Raw genomic sequence first — 20876 nt, forward strand, 5'->3', positions numbered from 1 at the left:
CATGTGGTTCAAAGAATGTAAACTAGTTCAATGCAGGTGGCCTTTTTTAATGAAAGCTGATCCACACAGGAATTGATGTTTATAAGTTCTAGTTCCTTATCAGTAAAACTTTCTTAATCTACATTTATGGACATGATAGTGTCTATTTGCGTAGCTTGCAGATCTATTTTAAATATTTGGTGATTTGTTGCGTTTCAACTGTTAACTATGTCCATGCAAGTGCTATTCTTATCTCTTTTTGTCTAGGTCTCTATACACTCGTCTCTCCAAAGTCTGATTCATTTCAAGTACCCTGCATTGAATTATGAATTGCTTGCATAAGTGGAAAAAGAATCCTCTTTGTATTCTTAGTATCCTAATACCAATCGTATCTTAATATGTTAATTATGTACATGAATGGGCTTGAGCACTTGTAGAAATGAAATTGCTTTATCATTGAAACAAGCATTTGGAGCCACTAGGTGGTCTCAAAATGGAATAAAAATTCATTTGATGATAGGGAAAAAGTTTTGTGCTATAGTAAGGTTCCATTGTGAAAAAGTTTGTGGGAAACAAATATCGATACAATATCTTCTCCCAATGATGGTGTTCATGTAACCCTACACTTTAGCCTCACATCATCTTCCTCTTTTGAGTACTACAATAATTCATAACAACTCAATCACCTAGATTTGTCAATCCCTATCATGATTTGTTTGTATATTTTCATTGTTACATGATACATTGCTCTTAGGTGTTGGTGAAAATATCTTTTAACATATGCAAAATAATAAACCATTGGGAAACATAACTCCTTAAAGCAACCAATATACAACATAAGATTATTCATTGTTCTTATTATTGTCCAAGGACCACATTTCGTATGACTAAGAGTGATATTGCTGAACCCTTTTATAACAATAATGCCGGTGACACTTTCAGTTGTTCTTCTTGTAGAAGGAGCACCCACATTTTCAAAGGCACTACTTAAAGAGACTTGAATTCTTGGTTCAAAGGAACATAATGTAATCTCATCACAAAACACAAACAACCTTTTCTAGTTAGACAATATCTAAGGAAACACAACATTCTCCGAATCTTGTGAGTGGTTTTTGCTTAAATCTCTTTTCACAAGATCATTACATTCGAAAGTATGCCACAACATGGAGTTTTTCTTTTCCCACTTTGTTTGGCATTGTATGAGGAATTTTTTGGAGTTGGTGTCCAAGGAACTAAACACACACACACACACACAAAAAAAAATAAAAAAATAAAAATGATAGTAAGGTATGGACTTGCAAAAAAGATTGATCACCTAAGACCTAGCTGCCATGGCCAATTTGACTTTAACTCGCGTCTTGCACTAGTAGTTTAGCTACGCCATACACACTGAAGCTAACACCCACACCCCGCAATCTCCAAGGAAACACAACATGTTCCAAATCTTATGAGCGATGTTTTGCCTAAAACTCTTTCCACAACACCATTGCATTGGAAAGTATGCCATGGCATCGAGGTCTTTTTCTAGCCCCCTCTTTATTTTTCAAGTGTCATGAGGAGGATTTTGTTTGGAGTTGGTGTGCAAGGAACCGGAGGGCCAAGAGTCAGGTTCAGCGAGAGGCCCCCGACCGACCGGCCGGCCATCAAGCAATTCGTGTGTCGTGTGTCGAGCAATCCTCTCCTCTCCTTTCTTTCTTTCAGTCTTTTCTTTTCTTTTCATTTATGGGCAAATAAATCATCTATGTATGTATCTTGATTCTTTTCTTTGGTTAGTGAAGTAAGTAAGAAGATAGTAGAGTGTGTGTGTGTCTGTAATACTTTGATTTTCTAGAACTCAGAAAGTCTGTCTGTCTGTCTGTCTGTCTGTGTTCCTTTCGTTTTCGAGAAGCTCTCCCCGGCTATGGCGAGCCTCTTCACTTCCCACATTCCCACGCCCCACCGCCGACGGACCTCCCTCTCTCCTCTGCTCCCTTCTCCTCCCTCCCTCAGAAGACCAGTAGACGTAATTCGTGTCGGCCGCAGAGCATCACGCATCATCCCTCTGCAGCTCCTCAGAAATATCCGATCTTCTTCTGTTGTGAAAGAAGCTATTCCTTCGGAGAGCAAGGTCCCTGAATCCCTCACAGCCAGAAGCTCCTCAAGGTAATACCATCCCGATGATGACTATATGTATATGCATTCCTTCTTCCGGCTCATTATTGCTTTACAAAAGGAGAAGAGAATTTATAAGTAGCAATGGGCACGGTTTCGTCTCAAACCAAACCAAACCATTAAACCATGGCTTAACGGTTTATTGGTTCAAAGATAAATAAACCGTTTGGTTTGGTTTCGGTTCGGTTTTGAATTTCATGGTTTAGCAGTTTAGCGGATTATCGGTTTTGGTTCGGTTTGGTTTTGAATTTCACGCTTTAGCGGTTTCAGCTTATGTGGTTTGGTTTAAAGGTTTATAGGTTTGGTTTGGTTTTGATTTATGATAAACCGATTTGGTTTGGTTCTAAATTTTTCATAAACGGTTTGGTTTAAATGGCTTCATAAAATTTAAACAGTTTGGTTTGGTTTTTAATATAAATAAATGGTTTGGTTTGGTTTCAAGGCCAAGAAACCGAACTGAACCAAAACCGAACCGTGCCCATTGCTATTTATAAGTTTGTTTGCAACATTTGTATAAATCTTTGTCATTGTCTTTAAGTAGGTCATGCCTGTGATTTTGTCTCGCCCGTGTGTGTGCATGTGTCTGTACATACATTTACTGATTTCCTCTAAATTCATGGTAAGTTCTCGTCACTTCTTTTTATTTAACTCTTGCTTGGGTTCACCTATGAAATCTGGTAGAAAACGCAATATTTTCTTCCAAAATTTCTATAACAAGGTTATTTGCATGCTTAGAACTGGAGTTGAGCTCTTTCTGTGGTATATGTGTGTGGGTGGTTGATATTGGAACTTGCGTTCTGGAAAGTTCTACAGAGGTATTAATGATTTCTCATAACTTAATATTATTTCACGCTTTCTTGCTTTTGGCTCTGCTTCATGTGTGTATGTGTGTAAAAAGTATGCATCTGCTCAAAATTGTATGTGTGTATATGTCTTTGTTGAAAAAATTGTCTTGAACTTGCTGATCGGGTATATGTATTACATTACAAATTCCAGCATAAACATAACATTTTCTATTGAGTTCCTGTAAATTTGGCTTTTTTCCTTTTAATTCCATAGTTTTTACGCATGAAAAGGATACAGTTTCGGTTCTTAGTAGTGAAGGACTGCCAAATATTTGGATCACAACTATTTTCGTTTTATTTTTTATGCAGAGTCAAACGTTACACTCTTTCTGTTTATGTGGGTGATGAGAGTGGGATGATCAACCGCATTGCTGGGGTTTTTGCAAGAAGAGGTTATAATATCGAATCATTAGCAGTTGGACTTAATAAAGATAAAGCTCTATTTACTATTGTGGTTTCGGGCACTGATCGTGTACTTCAACAAGTTATGCAACAGCTTTACAAGCTTGTGAATGTTATGCAGGTATTGCGTGCATTTAACTTTTCAATAATTGCAACACAGTCTATTTGGGAGTTAAAAGTGTGTTGAAAATTGAGCTGGAGCATTACACATTTGTTTCAGATGGAAAATTTTCTGCTCGTTTAATTCCTAAACTTCCATTAAATTGCTGATTGGTGATGATTATGCACTCTTTGTAGCCGTTCACATGAATATCAACAAATGTTCTCTATCAACAAATGGTCATTTATAGAAGACCCATTCTTTTACATAAACCTCATTGTGATGAACATCACAGAAAACTGTCTCACCCTCAAAACACCTCATTATTGCCAGAAGTGTACAGCCCTTATGCCCCATAAGTGCTGTACAAATCACCACCCACGCCACCTTCACCCTCACTCTTGCCAGGCCCATCCTGTTGCAGTTGTTGGAAATTATTTGAACAGAAACAGAGTATAAGCGTGGTGTTAAAAGGAGACGAGGATCTTGTTTGCAGGATGTACCCTTGAATGAACGGTACTAAAATTAATGATAGTTAATGTAATTTTGGCATGTATAGTCATCAACATATGTCAACACATACATTAGTAACTAGAAATTACCAACTCAAACAAATGGTAGTTTAATCAACATATGTCAACCCTTGAGGAAATTCAGGTGATGTCAAATCACTCCCACGTTCTCAGCTGTTACGAGCTTTCAGCTCTTTCTCATGGACTCACAAGTGTCCTAATAATGATATCTGGTAGGAATAAGTGAATGGAAGTCTCCATGGTGTGTTTGGAAGGATGGCGATGCTTATATTTCAAACTTACGTCCACTGAGCCATGTTATATTTGAGGATCTCCTCAGATGCCTGCATTGGTAAAAACTCATAAGTAAATATGTTGTATCTGTCTCATGATGTATGATGTAACACACACAGGAAGGATGCTACAAAATGTCGGAAACAAATTTCAGGAAAGACAATATGAGAACTTATATGCCAAAAATAGATAGACATTGGAACATCATTTTTATCCCGAAGTGTAGTTTTCCCATAAGCCTGGAAATCAGGATTTGAAGTTCAGAAAATCTCAGATCATATCAGTATACACCTACATTTATCCTCATCTGTTGTTCGACCAATTCTATCTTGGTTGAACTGATCTGATATATGCTCCAATTTCCCTTTATTTTTCATGAGAAAATGTAGCAGATTTTTCCTTGAGTTTATAAGATCACTAGAGGTGTTGCCAATAATCGTGAACAGTGATAGGACTTGCTTGTGCTTGCATAGCTTGCTTGCAAAAGGCTGGCCTTGGGTATTGTTCACACATTTGAGTATTTATTTGAAAATTGTTTAAAAAGTGGGGTCTATTTTTTAAATTAACAGAAGGCTGATTATCTACAGATCGATTCTCATTTTGGTCCAGAACTGCAGAATTATTGTTTTCTCCATTTACTGGTTCAGGAGACTTAAGTTTGACTTCAGTATGATCATCTTCTGCTCATAGAGTGATTCCTCTATATACAGTTTCCTAGTTTATGAATACTCAATCTTGTTTTGTGTTTCCAATCTTCTTGTTCTTTCAGTTTTCATTGTGACGTAATGTGATTGATTCTAGGGCATTTTGACAATATGTGATATGTCTTCAATTAGTCTGAAAGAAGAGTTCCAGATATTTTCATATTTTCAGCATATAATGGAGTGAATTTCAGGTTGAGGATTTGTCGAAAGAACAACGTGTTGAAAGAGAACTTATGCTAATCAAGTTGGGCGTGACAGCTGCAGAGAGAACTGAGGTCTCATCCCTTTTTCATTAATTGGCCTGATATAACCTTGCTGCTCATTTTTTTATTTCTTGGAAATCTCACTGCATTTCAAAATGTAAGAACACATTTACTCTAGATAAAGTGTGTTCAAACTCTGATTTTGTTGTGCAGGTACTTGGGCTTATAGACATATTTCGTGGTCGAGTTGTTGATGTCTCAGAGGACACACTGACAATCGAGGTAGATCTTAAGCAATGAAGCTAGAATCTGAGTTTTTAGTAATTAAATTGTCACCCAAGATAATAGCCATGTTTGTGCTACAAGCTATAAGATCATATTGTGGTACAGTTAACAGGTGATCCAGGAAAGATTGCTGCCTTCCAGAGATCTGTGCACAAATTTGGCATCAAAGAAATTGCAAGGACAGGAAAGGTATCTGCTTGTAAACTAAAACACCATTTATGGGTTTTCTGATAATTCAATTGAGTTCTAATAAACACTTTATTTCATTATATTTTGCACATATAGATTGCATTAAGAAGAGAAACATTGGGACATACTCTCCCATCAAGAAGAATGAATGGATATGACGAAGTTGATAGAGAACCACAAGAAAAGATGCCAACTGCTGGAGGATCTTCTCTATCCTTAAACGTTGACTTGCCATCCAAGGTAAGTTTTTTTTATATTTGTTTCTCCATATTGTATGAGATCTGCAATATCTAACATTTCTATAATGCTACATCTGACATTTCCTACTTAATTGGTCAACTGGATTTGTTGGCATTCTGCATCATAGCAGGGAAATGATGGCAGCATCTACAATGTTGTTTAGAATAGACCATTATATTAATGTTAAAATTTCTGAAAATGATTTCCCAGGAGAATCTTTCCTTACATATAGTCAACAATCAATAATGGGCTAAGATACGCTGAAATGCAAGACAATCAAATATTATAAATATAAGTTTACTATCCCTGCTCTGATATAGTTTGACACATCACCAGATGGATTTATCAAGCTTTCTTATATGGATACACTCTATCTCATGCATTGCCTAGTGTGATAGGGCAATTCAAGAACTTTTCACTTTAGTTAGAGATTGATATAGGTAGATATGCATGCAAATATATGGAAGAATAGATTTCATGATTGTGCCAATAAGAAATGGAATTTGAAGAACAATGTATTTGCATGCATTGTTCGGAGATGTGCCCTAGGGTGGATGTTGTAGTCCATATAGCCAGGTTCAATGGACAACATAAAAAGAGGAGAATATTGTGGGTCAAAAGACTATTGGTAAATTATTGGATGACTTGAGAAAACACCTCTTGAAGTCCCACACCTTATTTGAAGAGGCAGTGACATTTCCCTCTTATTCCATGAAAAACATTACAATGGCAAACATAGTGTTCCTCTGATTCCATGTCTTGTCAATACAATTGGCAGGTCTATTCTTCCACACATTAGCATGCATATCTGCCTATCTCAATATCAAATTGATATGAAGAGCTCTTGAGCTGCCCTTTGACACTAGATGTGTATACGTAGGAAAGTGCTTGATGATAAATCCACCCAGTGATGAGTATAAAAAGAGGGTTTGATGATAAATCGAGCCAGTGATTAAGTACTTTGTATAAAGCTTTGGCTCACCGCCCAATGTAATGGAATATGAAGACCGATATTGGGATAGTTCTTGGTAGAACATGATACATAGAGTGAAGTTGTGAAGGACACTTGTACAACTTTCATTGGCTTCATTAATTATCATGTTACAAGTCAATCAAGGGCTATACACGTATGATCTTGACTACAACACTCGAAAGGGAGTGCAATGCATTGCACAATAGTCATTGATTGTGCATGTAAGCCACATCCATGTAGACCATGTCCCGTCACCCTAGTCAATGTTGCCAGACATTGGAGGTGCTTTCCTTGCTTTGGAGACCATGTTGGAGACTCCTTGAATGTAGAAGTTTCAACCATCTAAGCTTATAATGTCTAAATGTTTAGCTAGCTATATCTCAGACCTTGGTTTAAGTCCATAGAAGTCCATGTAATTCTTGGTTTGACGATGAATGTAAGGTGTATCTCAAATGGTTTATAAGTCCATAGAAGGGGAAAATGAAAAGATTGTTGCATGGCACCTATATAAGAAAGTAGTGAGGAGAATGAAAAGAAGATATTTCCAAACGCAAGAGATAAAAAAGAAAAATTTGTTTAAGCTCAAACCAAAATTAGCATGGGGACAACTCAAGGGTAAGAAAGAAGATGTGAATGGTCACTTTACAAATAAAGAAATGTTAGACTATGTACAAATGCTATATATGCATGAAGATGTGGCTCCTATGGTTGAGAAAATTGAAACACCATGCACTACATGTATCGATATTGATGACATCAATAAGGGAATAAAGAAGATGGCGAGTGGGAAAGCACCAACCTACGTCTCAAGTGAGCTTTTAAAATGGACAATGCCACATACTCGTCATTGGATAATGACAATTATAGAGCAAGCTATAAAACAAGGATTTCCAAATGATTGGCGTATGAATTGGATTAAACCAATATTTAAAGCCGGAGATAAGAATCAAGTATCAAATTATCGTACAATAATGGTGAGCTCAACTATTGCTAAATTATATAGCACTATTATGGAGCAAAAGATAAGCACATGGGCTGAAAGTACAAGCAAAAGAGGACTTAAGCAAGGTTTAGACCAAAACACTCCACTATGGATCATTTGGTCACATTGAGAGTAATCATGGAAGAGAGTCGACTACAAGGAAAAACACTTTATTGTTTTGTTGATTTCAAGAAAGCTTTTGATATCGTACCACGAAGTGAGATTTGGAATAGAATGGTAAAGATTGACATGCCATTCGAGTACTGAGTTGCTGTTGCACACCTATATGAACAAGTTAAATGCCAACTAAAAATGGATAGTGGATTCTCAAAGCACTTTTTAAGTAACATGGGAGTCAAGCAAGGATGTCCACTATCACCCACACTCTTTGGCTTATGTATTGATAAATTAGAATTAGTGGTGAATAAGGTTGCGAGAGAAGAAGGATTGAATGCCCCCAAATTGATGCAACATGTTATTTTATTGCTTCTATATGCACATGATGTGGTACTTTTCTCATATGATGTATGCAACATTTACTTGGGGTATTAGAAGAATTTTGCCATAGTAGTGGACTAGCAGTGAATGTGGAGAAAATAAAATTGATGGTAGTGCAAACCATCCAACCTCTTCATTACCCTATGCTCACATATACAATTTGTTTGAAGCTTTAAATATCTTGGTATTGATGAGCCGATTGGAAATCGTAATACCTTTTGGAGAACCAATGCAACCAAAGTGATACTTGTGAATGGGAAGTAAATCTACTGTTGTTCGATGCTATGGTAACTCAAGTATTGCTTTATGGAGTAGAAGTATAGGGTGACACCATCTCTCTTGATGCATGGAATGAGATTGAGAAAATTCAAAAGATGTTTTTAAAGAGGCAATTAGGAGTTAAATGCACTACCTCTTACCAGGTTATGATCTTGGAAACAGGTGTTCGACCATAGAAATATTGGCACTCCAAAGAGTATATAAATACATTACAAAAGTCAAGAATATGCCGAATCATCGATTACCACATCTTGCTTGGAATGTTGGATGTAAACTACAAAAGAATCATAAGAGTAAGATTCTCTCATCCGGTTGGGTTGTTGACATAAGGAAATGGTTTAGAAGATGGGGTGTGGATGATCTTTTAGAGCTTTCAGGCGCTACTATGCATTATGTAATGATCGAGGAAAGGTTGTTGGAATCATTAAGGATGAAGTGGGAAGATGCTAAGAGGACAAAGCTAGAATACTACATTGCAAATGTCAACCCTGAATGTTGGTCTCAATATAAAGCAAGAATGCTTATTGATCGTATCCAAACTTCTCATTACCAATATGAGTAGTAATGCTCGTAGAGCCCTTACACTACTTCGCACTCAATCTCATAAGTTAGGTATTTAAGTTGCATCATGGTATCAAAATGTAACAAATTTGAAGACGTGTATGCAATGAAGGCATGGTAAAGGATAAATGTCACTTGCTCTTCACATGCTTGACATATAGTGCTTGACATTCATTACCAATATGAGTAGTAATGCTCGTAGAGCCCTTACACTACTTCGCACTCGATCTCACAAGTTAGGTATTGAAGTTGCATCATGGTATCAAAATTTAACGAATTTGAAGACATGTAAAGTATGCAATGAAGGCATGGTAGAGGATGAATGTCACTTGCTCTTCACATGCTCAACATATAGTGCAATGTGTCAAGATATGCTAACATACTAAGAGGGAATGATAACTTAAGTGTCATACTTAAGGCACCACCTAGAAGGTTGAGCTCATATGTGTACGCTTTATTTACACATAGAGACTTTGTGCTTCAATGTATGAATACCCCTTCTTAGGAAGGAGACACATATCAAGAACACATGTATACTCTAGTCCCATAGGTCAAAATTGGCCTCTTTATATATGATAAAATTCTAATTCTAATTCTAATGCCATTTTTGTTGATGCTAATATATTGTTATTTATTTATTTATTTTGCTTTGGAACCTGAGTAGTGATTTTGGCAACTCAAGATCATACAAACAAGCAAGATGAACCTTCCAACTCTTTGTAAGGAAGAAGAAGAGATTGTATTTGGCTAAATTTGAAGATAATTTGTATTGCTTGTTTCTAGGACAAGAAAGTAAAAGAGCATGGAAAATGTTTAATGAGAGGCAACCTACCACACAAGTGACCTCACCTCAGGTGTGGCATGAATATGCAAACGTCCTATATGATATCCTAGGGCAACCTCCTCTTTCCCACCCACATGGCTCACACCCACATGAATCCATCTTTTTTATTCCATAAAATATAAGAAATGCCATTAGTCGGTTACAATTTAGGAAGCCCCAGGATCATGATGGATTGGCTGGTGAGCACTTTATCTATGCCTGTGACATCTTGCGCCCATTGCTAGCACACTTCTTTAGCATCTGTGAAGGTTTCCTATTAGATGGAGTCAGCATACCATTGTGCCAATCCTCAAAAGTGGATATGGCTAAAGTATATGGCTTGATTTGGCAATCAGAATTGAGTATATGGGTAGAGTGGAATGGCTGCTGTTCAGCTGGACAGGCAGGATTTCGTAAGGGGTTCACAACGTTGGATCACATATTGACCCTTGGAGTCCTTATCGAGGAGGGCAAAGCCCATAATAAGAGGATTTATTGTTGCTTTGTGGATTTCTGAAAAGCCTTTGACACCGTGCCAAGTGCTCGGCTTATGCAACGTCTAGAAGCCCGTGGTGTTCCTACAAATATGCAATGGGGAATCTATGCACTCTATGGATCCGTGTCAGGAAAAGTGCGGCCTTCCAAGGTTTGTTAGAGGCGGTGGCTAGCACAATCGGAGTGAAGCAAGGATGCTCACTATTGTCCACTCTCTTTGGTCTCTATATAGATGAGGTATCACATTACATAGAGACATTCAAGGGTTTGGAAGCATGTCTGGTAGGTATAGCTATACAAATATTACTATATGCTGATGATATTGTGGTGATTTCCGACTCTCCGGAGGGACGACAAAGACATCTAAAGGCCTTAAAACTATTTTGTACGGACAAAGGTTTGTCGATAAACATGGATAAAACTAAAGTGATGGTGTTTAACACCACTCAAGCATGGTAACAAGATCAGAACCAGAATTCTTCTTGGGAGAGGAAAAGGTGGAATACATACACTCCTACACATACCTAGGAGTAACATTTACGCGGCTTAGGTTTTCCTTACGGGAGGCTTCTTGTGCCCAACTTTCTCGTGGACATGCAGTCCTTGGTGCCTCGAAAGACAGTGTGCACATTTGCAGTTCCAAGAGCCATGAACTAAGCTGTGGCTAGTTGATACACTTGTCGCACCAACTCTTCTCTATGGAGTAGAAATGTAGAGACTGAGTCTTAACAACACAATTCATTGGTAAGATTTAGAGAAACCTTTAGTGTCTATGATTGCGCGCATGTTAAGGAGTAAACCATCGGTGCTCCAGGATATACTCCGGGTAGAGATGGGAGCAACCCATATAATCATTGAGGCATTTTTCGTTTTGGTGACCTGTGTCCAACATCTTTGGGAGCTCCTTAAACAAAGGTACCCAAGGTCGGCACTTATGTCATCAAGACAACTAGCTGAAAATGGAGACATTCATGTTATAGCTAGGACTGCCGCCATCTAGGACATGACCAAAGTGGAAAAGGATAGAGTGATCCAAACTGATATTTTTAACTTGGAAAACAAGGTAACATGGATCAGCCACAAAATATCACTTGGTATGAAGATGGCCCACTACAAGACACACTTTTTACACACATCGGAGGATGGATTCATCATCAGGCCACCTTATATGGACATACGTCTATCTTATGCGCTGTTCAGTGCGATAGGGCAGTTGCGAACTTCATCACATCAGATAGAGTTTGAGGTAGGCAAATATACATGAATACCTCTAGAAGAAAGAAGTTGCCAATTGTGTAATCACTTGTATAGTCTCGTATGCCATTTTGGCCTCTTAAAAGACGTTAATATATCTTTCTTTCTTATCATCACTCGGCCTCCAATAGACATTAGTATGTGTTTCTTTCTCTCTATGGGGCACGTCAAATGTATTAAACAGGAATATTGATGTAAAACAGCTCTGATTGCTATCATGTAGACTTTGTACTGTATATTTATCATATTTCCAAACATGTGTAGAGACATTAGGAGTAGGAAGAGGCAGCCTTGAAGGTGTTGTTGAAACCATTTTTATTTATGTTGATGATAACCTACAAGTCCATTGAAAAGTTTTAGTCTTCAGAAAATGATCTCAAAGTGAGCCTTGGGAAACCAAGGTAGTATTGTTCAACACCACAAAGTATGGGAGCAAGTAGAGTATGGATCTCGAACTGAGCCTTGTGAAACAAGCACAGGAGCAAGTAAGGTGGTTTTAGGTGTTCAACAGGAAACAATTTTCCATGTGAGAGGCAGCTGACACACAATAACCACATGGCATTATAGCCTTCCTATCTCTAGAAAGACAAAGTGCTGATGTACGATTCCTAGAACTGAGGAGAAAGTTATGGCTCTTTAATGCACTTGTTACCCAGCACTCACCTATGGGACTTAAGACTGGGGTCCTAACAAGAAGAGACCTTTAGCTGGATGGGATTGGTCAGAGGGAGACTTATATGATGGGTGACAGCCCGTAGAAAGACCTTTGATTGAGATGAAAGTGCATGTGACGAGGTGCAAGCCATCAACACCTCATGAGATTATCAGAGAAACCTTTGCCTAAAAGGCACAGAAAACCTCTTCCAAGCAGCAATGTTCTTAGCTCTGTGACACGACCAGCCATTTATGGAGACCCCGATGTTGGTATGCACAAAGGAATATTCAGCCCCAAATCCATGGCATTGTAATTGTCGACCTCCCCGTTCTCCATAGTATTCTTGATGGCCCTTTTTTTGGATTTCAACCGTATAGAATGCTGAATCAAATTGAGCATTGTGAAGCTAGAAAATGCAGAGAGCTTAAGATACTCACCTCTTGCATGCCATACAATGTATGATTGGATAGATCTGTGCCTCCTCATATTGATTGTGGATGGAGACAGGAAGATATGACAGTATGGACCCAAAAGACTGTCTGATAGTTATCCTCTCTAGAGGCAGAGACAGGAATATCGCACATATTACTTTCCTGTATTCTAAGATATCAGTGGTAGTTACATCTGCTATTTTGGGGAATGTTTTGGACCATTACAAAGCTGTATGAACCAGAACCAAAGTTTCATGCTTGGGGACCTTCTTGTTAGAACTTTGATGCCATCATGATAAAGTCATGAGTAAAAATAAATTACATCGTCTAGTGAAGAGGATGTGAAGGACCATCTTAAACTTGTTTTCGGTTGCAGCTCTGCCCCTCAGACCTCAACAAATATCAAGATATGTTGCAGAGATCTTCAGAAAAGCTTTAGAAATTTTTATCTAAGAAATATCAGGATATCCTCAAGCTCATTATTTTAGAAGGATCTTACCAATCACTATTTGTCCCAAAAGGTATAACACCCTTCATTCCAGCACAACCAATGAAGGACATCTGACGACAAACTGCAGTTTGAAGCTTCAAATGTGTCTATAAGTGGTTTATTATTTACCTTGTTATGATAACATGCATCAATTTTAAGCATTTGTGAAAAGTGTGTTGGCCTCATAGGTCATTTTGGTCTTGCCTTCGTAAACGTGAATACAACTCTTCTCTTTGTATATTCTGTTTCCTCCATCGTAGAGAAAGCGCTATAGCTTTCGGGGGAATAACCGCAATGAAGCCCCATTTGTTTTTTTCATAAAGATATACTAACTGGGTTTCCCGGCTTGAGTGGAATTCCTTCCCATCTGGCCTTAGCAGGACATTTCATCCCTGAAAAAGTATATAATTTTAAACTTGTGAATTCTGAATTATTTTCTAATTCATCGCGTGCTTTAATCAGGGTGATGTCTATCCAGTTGAGCCTAATGAAGATGAAGTATGGCGTTATCCTGTTCTTGATCCGGATTGGGGGCAGGTGGAGGGTGAGGAGGTATAATTTAAATTCTGCTAGATTGCTTTATTATGTTGGCTTTGGAGCATATTTCTGGGGAATCTCTGAAGATATATATGGGCATTCCATCTTTATTGAGAGAAGCTGCAATATTATGAAATTTTTGTTACTCTCAGATCAAAAGAACATGATTCTAAGTAGATAATTGGATTAGTTTGAGTCAACCAAACATTCAATTGTAATTAAGGGAGTTTTGTACAGTGTGGTATATTTTACCTTTATAACGAGTTTATCATGCTCTTATTAGTTATTTCTGTATGGGAATTCATTTGAGCGTTTGTCAAAAGCATTGGCACATTATGTCTCTGCTAAACCCTTTGTAAATCAACAAACTTTGTAAACTTATTCCTGTATTTTCCGTTGCAGCCTGGTGAATTTTGTTCGCACACACTCTCGATGTTGGTGAATGATGCACCAGGGGTGTTGAACAGAGTGACCGGTGTCTTTGCAAGACGAGGCTACAATATTCAGGTATAATTTGTCATTTATAAAACAGTGCTTTTTGTATATCTGCAATCAGAAAAGCTACTTTGTCTGTTGTGAGTGATTATCATCAAATGGTTGATTGGATTATTCACAATGTGCCCTAACCAGATATTAAACATGAATATTTACTCCTGAACCAGCAGACTGTACAACTGTAGTTGTAGAAATTATATTAGCTTGATGATTTGGAATTTGTAGTAATGTATACGTGTTCAAACTACTTCATTTGTACTGGGGAAGTAATGATACTGAACTGTAGCCTCCATTTTCTTATTTTATAGAGCCTTGCAGTGGGTCCAGCAGAGGAGCCTGGAGTGTCACGCATTACTACTGTTGTGCCTGGAACAGAAGATTCTATAAACAAACTGCTGACTCAGATTTTGAAAGTAATAGATGTGTTAAAGGTAATATTATTTACATAGGAAAAAAAGCAAACTGAGTTGAATCTTGCCAATAGGAATATTGATGGTGGACTGACTGCCTAGGTTCAAGATTTGACTTACAAACCTTTTGCCGAGAGAGAGTTGGTGCTGATGAAAATTGCAGCTGATTCAAGTGTCAGAAGGGATGTCCTTGACATTGCGACAATCTTCCGTGCAAAACCTGTTGATGTTACTCGTCATTCAATCACACTGGAGGCATGCATCTAGTTTAACTAGCCTAAAAATTCTCCTTTATACATAAGAGTTTCTAAAACTTGTTCTTTTAGCTTACGATTGGGCAAGAAGTATATTGACCATAGTTTGAATCTTCATTCTCTCTTACTAAGTCTGCTTTCTGCCAGTTAACGGGTGACCTGGAAAAGACAGCAGCCTTGCAACGCCTGATGAATGAATATGGAATTGTTGAGGTAAGCTTATGATAGCCTTATGCCAACTAAAGATGAGTAATTTTAGCAAACCCCCCACCCTCCCAAAACAAAAACCTGTGTACATCGTACTTATTGACTGTTAAATGAACACATCTTATTGTGTTAAAAACGAGGTTGTAAATGATGAATTACCTGAGCTTTATTGTGGATGTGTGTTTTTATGTTATAGGTTGCAAGAACTGGACGAGTGGCTCTTGTGAGGGAATCTGGTGTCAATACTAAGTACTTAGGAGAGTTGGAGCCAGCAAACAAGTTCATATAGAAGCATATTTCAAAGAAATTAGCATGGAAATTATTCTTCCATAGAAAGGTGTGGATGATTGAAAAGTTCACTTAATGTGGACTTGAGATGACTTCCGCGAGAGAATAGTTTTATTCCAAGTCTTCATACATCCAATTAGAATTTTCTCTCCTTCATTTGACTTGGATGTCTTAAAGACTCCTAGTTGTAATTGCATAGGAGAAGATTATGAATACATATAGCTAATGCAGAGTTGGAATGCATTTCATTTCAAAACATTTTTGTTCTTAGTCTTGATGCATTTGATCATGAATGTTCCCTTTCCTTTTCACTTGATGTCTTTCTCTAAGCACAGTTGACTGGTTCTCAGATGAAATCCATTTGGTTCATGAGAGTTTTCAACTTTCATACTTCTAAAATGATGTGACAAATATATATCTGTTGAAATTGTTGCTAGGATCAAACCAGTTACAATTTTATCTGTTTTTTTATTTGTTGCATTTCAAATTTGAAGAGGCTTTATGGTGTAAATTTTTAAAGTGCAAATCAATTTAATGGTGGGCTCCTGGATTTCTCAATATAATTGAGTAACCAGAAGATGTTACACCATGCACAAATGCATACGAATATGTATGCAACAATTATGCCTACATATGCAAATACGTATTTGTAGTTATATTTTTCTAATGTATACATGTATGGGGGATATTTCCTTATAGGTGACATCCTTATACCTATACACACAATCTATGCACATACATGCATACATTTACAACAATTGCATACCTATATAGATACGTCAAAGGCCTAGTAAATACATGAATAGACAATAAAGTAATTTCTGAAGTGTTCCTAGGTTTATCATTACTTGTCAAAATTCCCCCAAGTTAAAGGAAATCTATGTGGGCCTATCACAACACTATATGGGGGATATTTCCTTATAGGTGACATCCTTATACATATTTCCTTGACTCACCTTTTAGGAATTTCTTCGACTCTTTTGTCTCGACAAACATATTTCATGTAATTGTGAACTTTATGCTCTAAAGAAACATGGCAATAAAAACATCGAGGGTATTTCGAAGTTTCGCACATACTACATGTACTTGAAATACATACACACCTATACACACAATCATTCATGCATACATACATACATACATACGTACCCATACACACAATCATGCATATATACATACAGTACCTATACACACAATCTACGCACATACACACATACATACATGATACATACATACATACATACCTACATATGTGTGTATGCAAATACACATGCATACTCATACACACACAGTTTGTGTGAGGGAGACGGACACAAAACAAGACACACAGACGCGGTTTTGCGTGGATAGCTCCTAGCTATGGTAGGTCTCTCTCTCGCGGAGAAGAAATATCTTTCGGATGGTATTTCTCAGGGGCTTCGTTGCGACGGTCGCGGTCTTCAGGACTTTAGAAGCTTTTCCATCGATCTTGAAGTCATTCCTCAGGTTCTTGTTCCCCTTTTCCTCGATTCTCTGTTTTTCTTCTTTTCTGGTTATGGAATATTTGACACATAGAACTGCTAATGAAATTTTGACACATAGAACTGCTAATGAATTTTTGACACATAGAACTGCTAATGAATTTATATTCATTGTTAAGTCTAGGTAATGAATGTATGTCAAGGATAAGACGTGAATGAACGTTATGGTGTCCTAATGAGCATGTGTTTTGAATGCTTACTTTTTGTATGCTAAGGAAATCAAGGTTCTGCTGTGTTAGAGAAAACAAGGTGCCATAGATGTTGTTTAAGAATAGATCATGAATATATGTTAAAGTATACCTAAAGAATGTATGTTAAAGGAACCCTATGAAATAATCGTCCTTTGATTGAAGAAAACAAGGTGAGTGATTTTGTTAAAGAAGAGAAGGTGAGTTGATGTTGTCAAAGAATGGATGTGGGTTGTGAGGGAACACATAACGGGTATATGTTAAGAAATACGTAACGAATCAATGTGAAGGAATACCTAACAAAATAACCCCCTCTGGTTAAAGAAAGCAAGATGAGTGCTGGTTGAAGAAAACAAGATGATTTATTTCGTTGACGAAACCTTAAGAATATCTAATTAATGTATGTAAAGGATATCTTATAAATTCATGTTAAGGCTCTCTGATTGAACTATCTCAAGTTGCTTAAAGAAAATAAAGTGAGTGGATGAACTCAACTGCGATAACAAGGAATTGAGAAGCACTAGTGAAGCTTATGGATATCTTTATAATCTCATTTGCTTGGCTAGGATCTTTTTAGTCTGGATAAAAATAAGAAGCAATATTGAAGCTAGAAAAGTTATTTAAATCTAATTTTCTTTGCTGGTATTACAGAATAATCGTAGGTTACATTTATATCAACAAATTGGAGATATATGTTTTCGGAATATAAGCATCGATTGAGAATCTCATATATGATATTCTAATACAGAGAGGGCTTAGATGCAAAGAGATAGATACTAGGTATATAGATATATAACTCTCATGACAATGCCAAATAAGACCTTTGGACCTTTGGGATTGGTAGGAAGCTACCCTCTGTGATGTTATAACTATTGTACTTGGTGTCTACAGGCAAATGGATCTGCACGTGTCAGGCTTGGAGCTACAGATGTAATTGCTAGTGTTAAGGTGAAGACCTTGTTATTGTGCATTTATCCTGATTTATAAAATATACAGTTCTCTTTTGCAGAAACACGATCCATATAAATTATATGAATATGATCTCTAAAGCTAATATGGAAAACATGTCTTGCAAATCTTGTATGTATGTGTTGAGCAAATACTATATGCATATGATGTGATAGTATTGTATAGGATAGCTTTTCTTTGTGGACCCATCTCTACAGAAGTTGGTGTTCACCAAATAATAATTGGTGATGTGTAGTATTATCACTGAGTAAAGCAGGTACCTAATTCTCGTGTATATGTATTTGACTAGTCAAATATCATTCTTGTGGTCATAGTTTAATATATGCTTTGACTGCCAACCTAATTCTCTAGCGTGCAGAATCACCTAACTCTCAACATTGCCCTCTGTAGGCAGAACTTGGAAGGCCTCATTCAAGTAGACCAAACCAAGGGAAAATCGAAATAAATATCGAGTGTTCTCCCACAACCGCCCCACAGTTTGAGGTAAATACATTGATATATGCAAGCAACAGTATATTCCTATCAAGAATTTTGAATTATATCATTGATTGTATTAATATATCAGGGCCGAGGTGGAGAAGAGCTCTCCTTGGAACTTTCAAGGGCTTTGCAACGAAGCCTGCTGGGTGGTCAAAGTGGTGTAGGTGAGCACCTATGTTCTCTTCTTATCCTTATAAATTTGCGCTGTCATTTAATGCATACAAATTTGTATATCAATGATCTTGCAGGAGCTGCGATAAACCTATCAGCATTGAGCATATTTGATGGAAAGCTTTGTTGGAATCTCTATATCGATGGACTTATTCTTAGCTCTCAAGGAAACCTGTTGGATGCTTTAGCCATTGCAGTGAAGGTATACAATAATGCTTTAAAGACATTGATAAGCACTGTTCTCTCATGTTCATGTGCATGTGTAAATCTCCATTAATCACAGGTTATACATGCTATGCATTAGTTGCTATTTGTTACATTATGCATATTCTTGATACTCTTGGCAGTTGCTATTATGAATCAGTTCTTATTTTCATTATTCATAATCTTGATACTTTTCGTTTCGCAATATGTATTGGTTTGTTTTTGTTTTCTATATTCTGGAGAAGATTTTGACGGAAAATCTTTTTATGGACGGTTATGGTAGGCAGCTATGAGTAATACAGATATTCCTAAGGTAGAAGTTACCAATGGATCCACAGGTGAAAATGAAGCTGACTTTGAGATCAGTGATAATCCAGATGAATTTTCTAGGCTAGATACATCTGGTGTACCTGTCATTGTGACATTAACTAAGGTGTGACTCTTCTCATTGCTGCTGCCTGTTTTAATCCGATTTACTTCTTATCTATTAAAGGCATCTTTGTAACATTTTTTACCAAGGTTGGAAGAACATATATTGTTGATGCCACAGAGGAAGAAGAATCACAAATGAGTTCGGCTGTGTCCATAGCTGTGAATAGCCAAGGCCATGTATGTGGGATAACGAAACGTGGAGGAGCAGGGCTTGATCCAAGTGTTCTTCTTGACATGATATCTGTGGCACGACAGGTGAGCAAAAGTCTTATCTCAACAGTCGATGCAGAAATTCTTGCCGCTGAAACTCGATCAGGTGGGGACATATAGCTGTACTAACTGTTAGCACATTGTAAAAACAAGAAGATTTTACAACATAGGAACTAACAGGATTGGGAAATTGTGTAAAGATGATACGCCATTGATGTAATGGTTCTATGAACAAACATATGTGACATATACCTTATCATCAGAGATTTGTCCCAATTATCGGTCTACTTTTGGCTATCAGAACAAACATGAGATTAGGATGATGATGACAAATTTTGGAGTTTTTTGGTTGACGTTAAGGTTCAATTACAGTTCATAAAAAATGGACTTACTTCTTGTGTAGCTTGTATTCAAAGGCACTGATGTGTTCTAAAGGTTTTTCTTTATGATTCTTTGTTTCTTATTTACCTCCCCTTTCTACCACTTGAAGAATTCTTTTTACTTTCATTTTCATCTCTTCTGAGAGTCATATGCTTCCAACATCTGGTATAATTTCATGTCATGATTGCTCAAACTATATAAGGTTATTTTGATTCTCTGTTTTAAGTTTCACAATAAAATAGAGGTTAGAATTTTGGGCAAGCATTCACTTCTCAGTGTGAGCAATCATATCAAGATTGCTCAAGCTATGATAAAGTTATCTTGATTCTCTGTTTTAAGTTTCATTACTGGATAGAGGTTAATTGAAGTGACTTTCTTCCATTAACACTCAAAAGAGTGACAGGATGATTGATAGTGCTATCGTGTTAAAACACTTGCCTGTGTATGAATGCTTTTCTTACAAAACTTTCTCATTGTCTACAGTAATTATTCCCTCCCCATCAAATTTGCACATCATTTTTGCTCTGTGGATTTTTACTGTGAGACCTTGAACATTTCGGCATCTTTTTTGCATGGGTTCAATAACTTATGATCCATATGTTTTCTTAGGCTTTTTATCTAATGTTAATTATGTCCTACAGTTTAATTCCCTATTTATGGATTGTACCAAAAGAAGAGTTGGAATGTATGTAAATATGTGAAATAAACATGGGCTCGACTCAATTAGAGTATGTGAACAAGAAGTTTTTGCTAAGGGGGGGTGAATGTTTATTTAACACATAGAG

General features: G+C 37.1%; 2 protein-coding genes across 2 annotated transcripts; both read left to right on the top strand.

Annotated features, from left to right (window-relative positions):
- The first annotated feature begins 1847 nt into the window (after positions 1-1847).
- LOC147853790 (acetolactate synthase small subunit 2, chloroplastic-like) lies at positions 1848-15847 on the top strand. Its single transcript, XM_087332199.1, has 11 exons — positions 1848-2121; positions 3285-3498; positions 5179-5262; positions 5404-5472; positions 5581-5664; positions 5761-5904; positions 13808-13897; positions 14285-14389; positions 14686-14808; positions 14890-15254; positions 15445-15847. Exons 1-10 carry the CDS (start codon positions 1880-1882, stop codon positions 15052-15054), a joined length of 1320 nt encoding a protein of 439 aa, XP_087188325.1. The 5' UTR covers positions 1848-1879; the 3' UTR covers positions 15055-15254; positions 15445-15847.
- Positions 15848-16824: 977 nt separating this feature from the next.
- On the top strand, positions 16825-20171 carry LOC147853791 (3'-5'-exoribonuclease family protein). Its single transcript, XM_087332700.1, has 7 exons — positions 16825-17021; positions 18136-18192; positions 18604-18696; positions 18779-18857; positions 18942-19066; positions 19352-19501; positions 19588-20171. The coding sequence occupies exons 1-7, from the start codon at positions 16896-16898 to the stop codon at positions 19828-19830; spliced, it is 873 nt and encodes a 290-aa protein (XP_087188826.1). The 5' UTR covers positions 16825-16895; the 3' UTR covers positions 19831-20171.
- Positions 20172-20876: the final 705 nt, after the last annotated feature.

Source organism: Azolla caroliniana, unplaced genomic scaffold (assembly GCF_043228905.1).
Source record: "Azolla caroliniana isolate FFs.n. ecotype wild unplaced genomic scaffold, voAzoCaro1.0.p SCAF_16, whole genome shotgun sequence".
NCBI lineage: Eukaryota > Viridiplantae > Streptophyta > Polypodiopsida > Salviniales > Salviniaceae > Azolla > Azolla caroliniana.

Excerpts from the sequence above, each read along its gene's own strand:
- LOC147853790 (XM_087332199.1), top strand. The coding sequence starts at position 1,880 with ATGGCGAGCCTCTTCACTTCCCACATTCCCACGCCCCACCGCCGACGG. Across the intron at positions 5,263-5,403 it reads CAGCTGCAGAGAGAACTGAG|GTACTTGGGCTTATAGACAT; the intron begins GTCTCATCCCTT and ends TTTGTTGTGCAG. Across the intron at positions 14,809-14,889 it reads AAGTAATAGATGTGTTAAAG|GTTCAAGATTTGACTTACAA; the intron begins GTAATATTATTT and ends CTGACTGCCTAG.
- LOC147853791 (XM_087332700.1), top strand. The coding sequence starts at position 16,896 with ATGGTAGGTCTCTCTCTCGCGGAGAAGAAATATCTTTCGGATGGTATT. Across the intron at positions 18,193-18,603 it reads ATGTAATTGCTAGTGTTAAG|GCAGAACTTGGAAGGCCTCA; the intron begins GTGAAGACCTTG and ends TGCCCTCTGTAG. Across the intron at positions 19,067-19,351 it reads CTTTAGCCATTGCAGTGAAG|GCAGCTATGAGTAATACAGA; the intron begins GTATACAATAAT and ends CGGTTATGGTAG.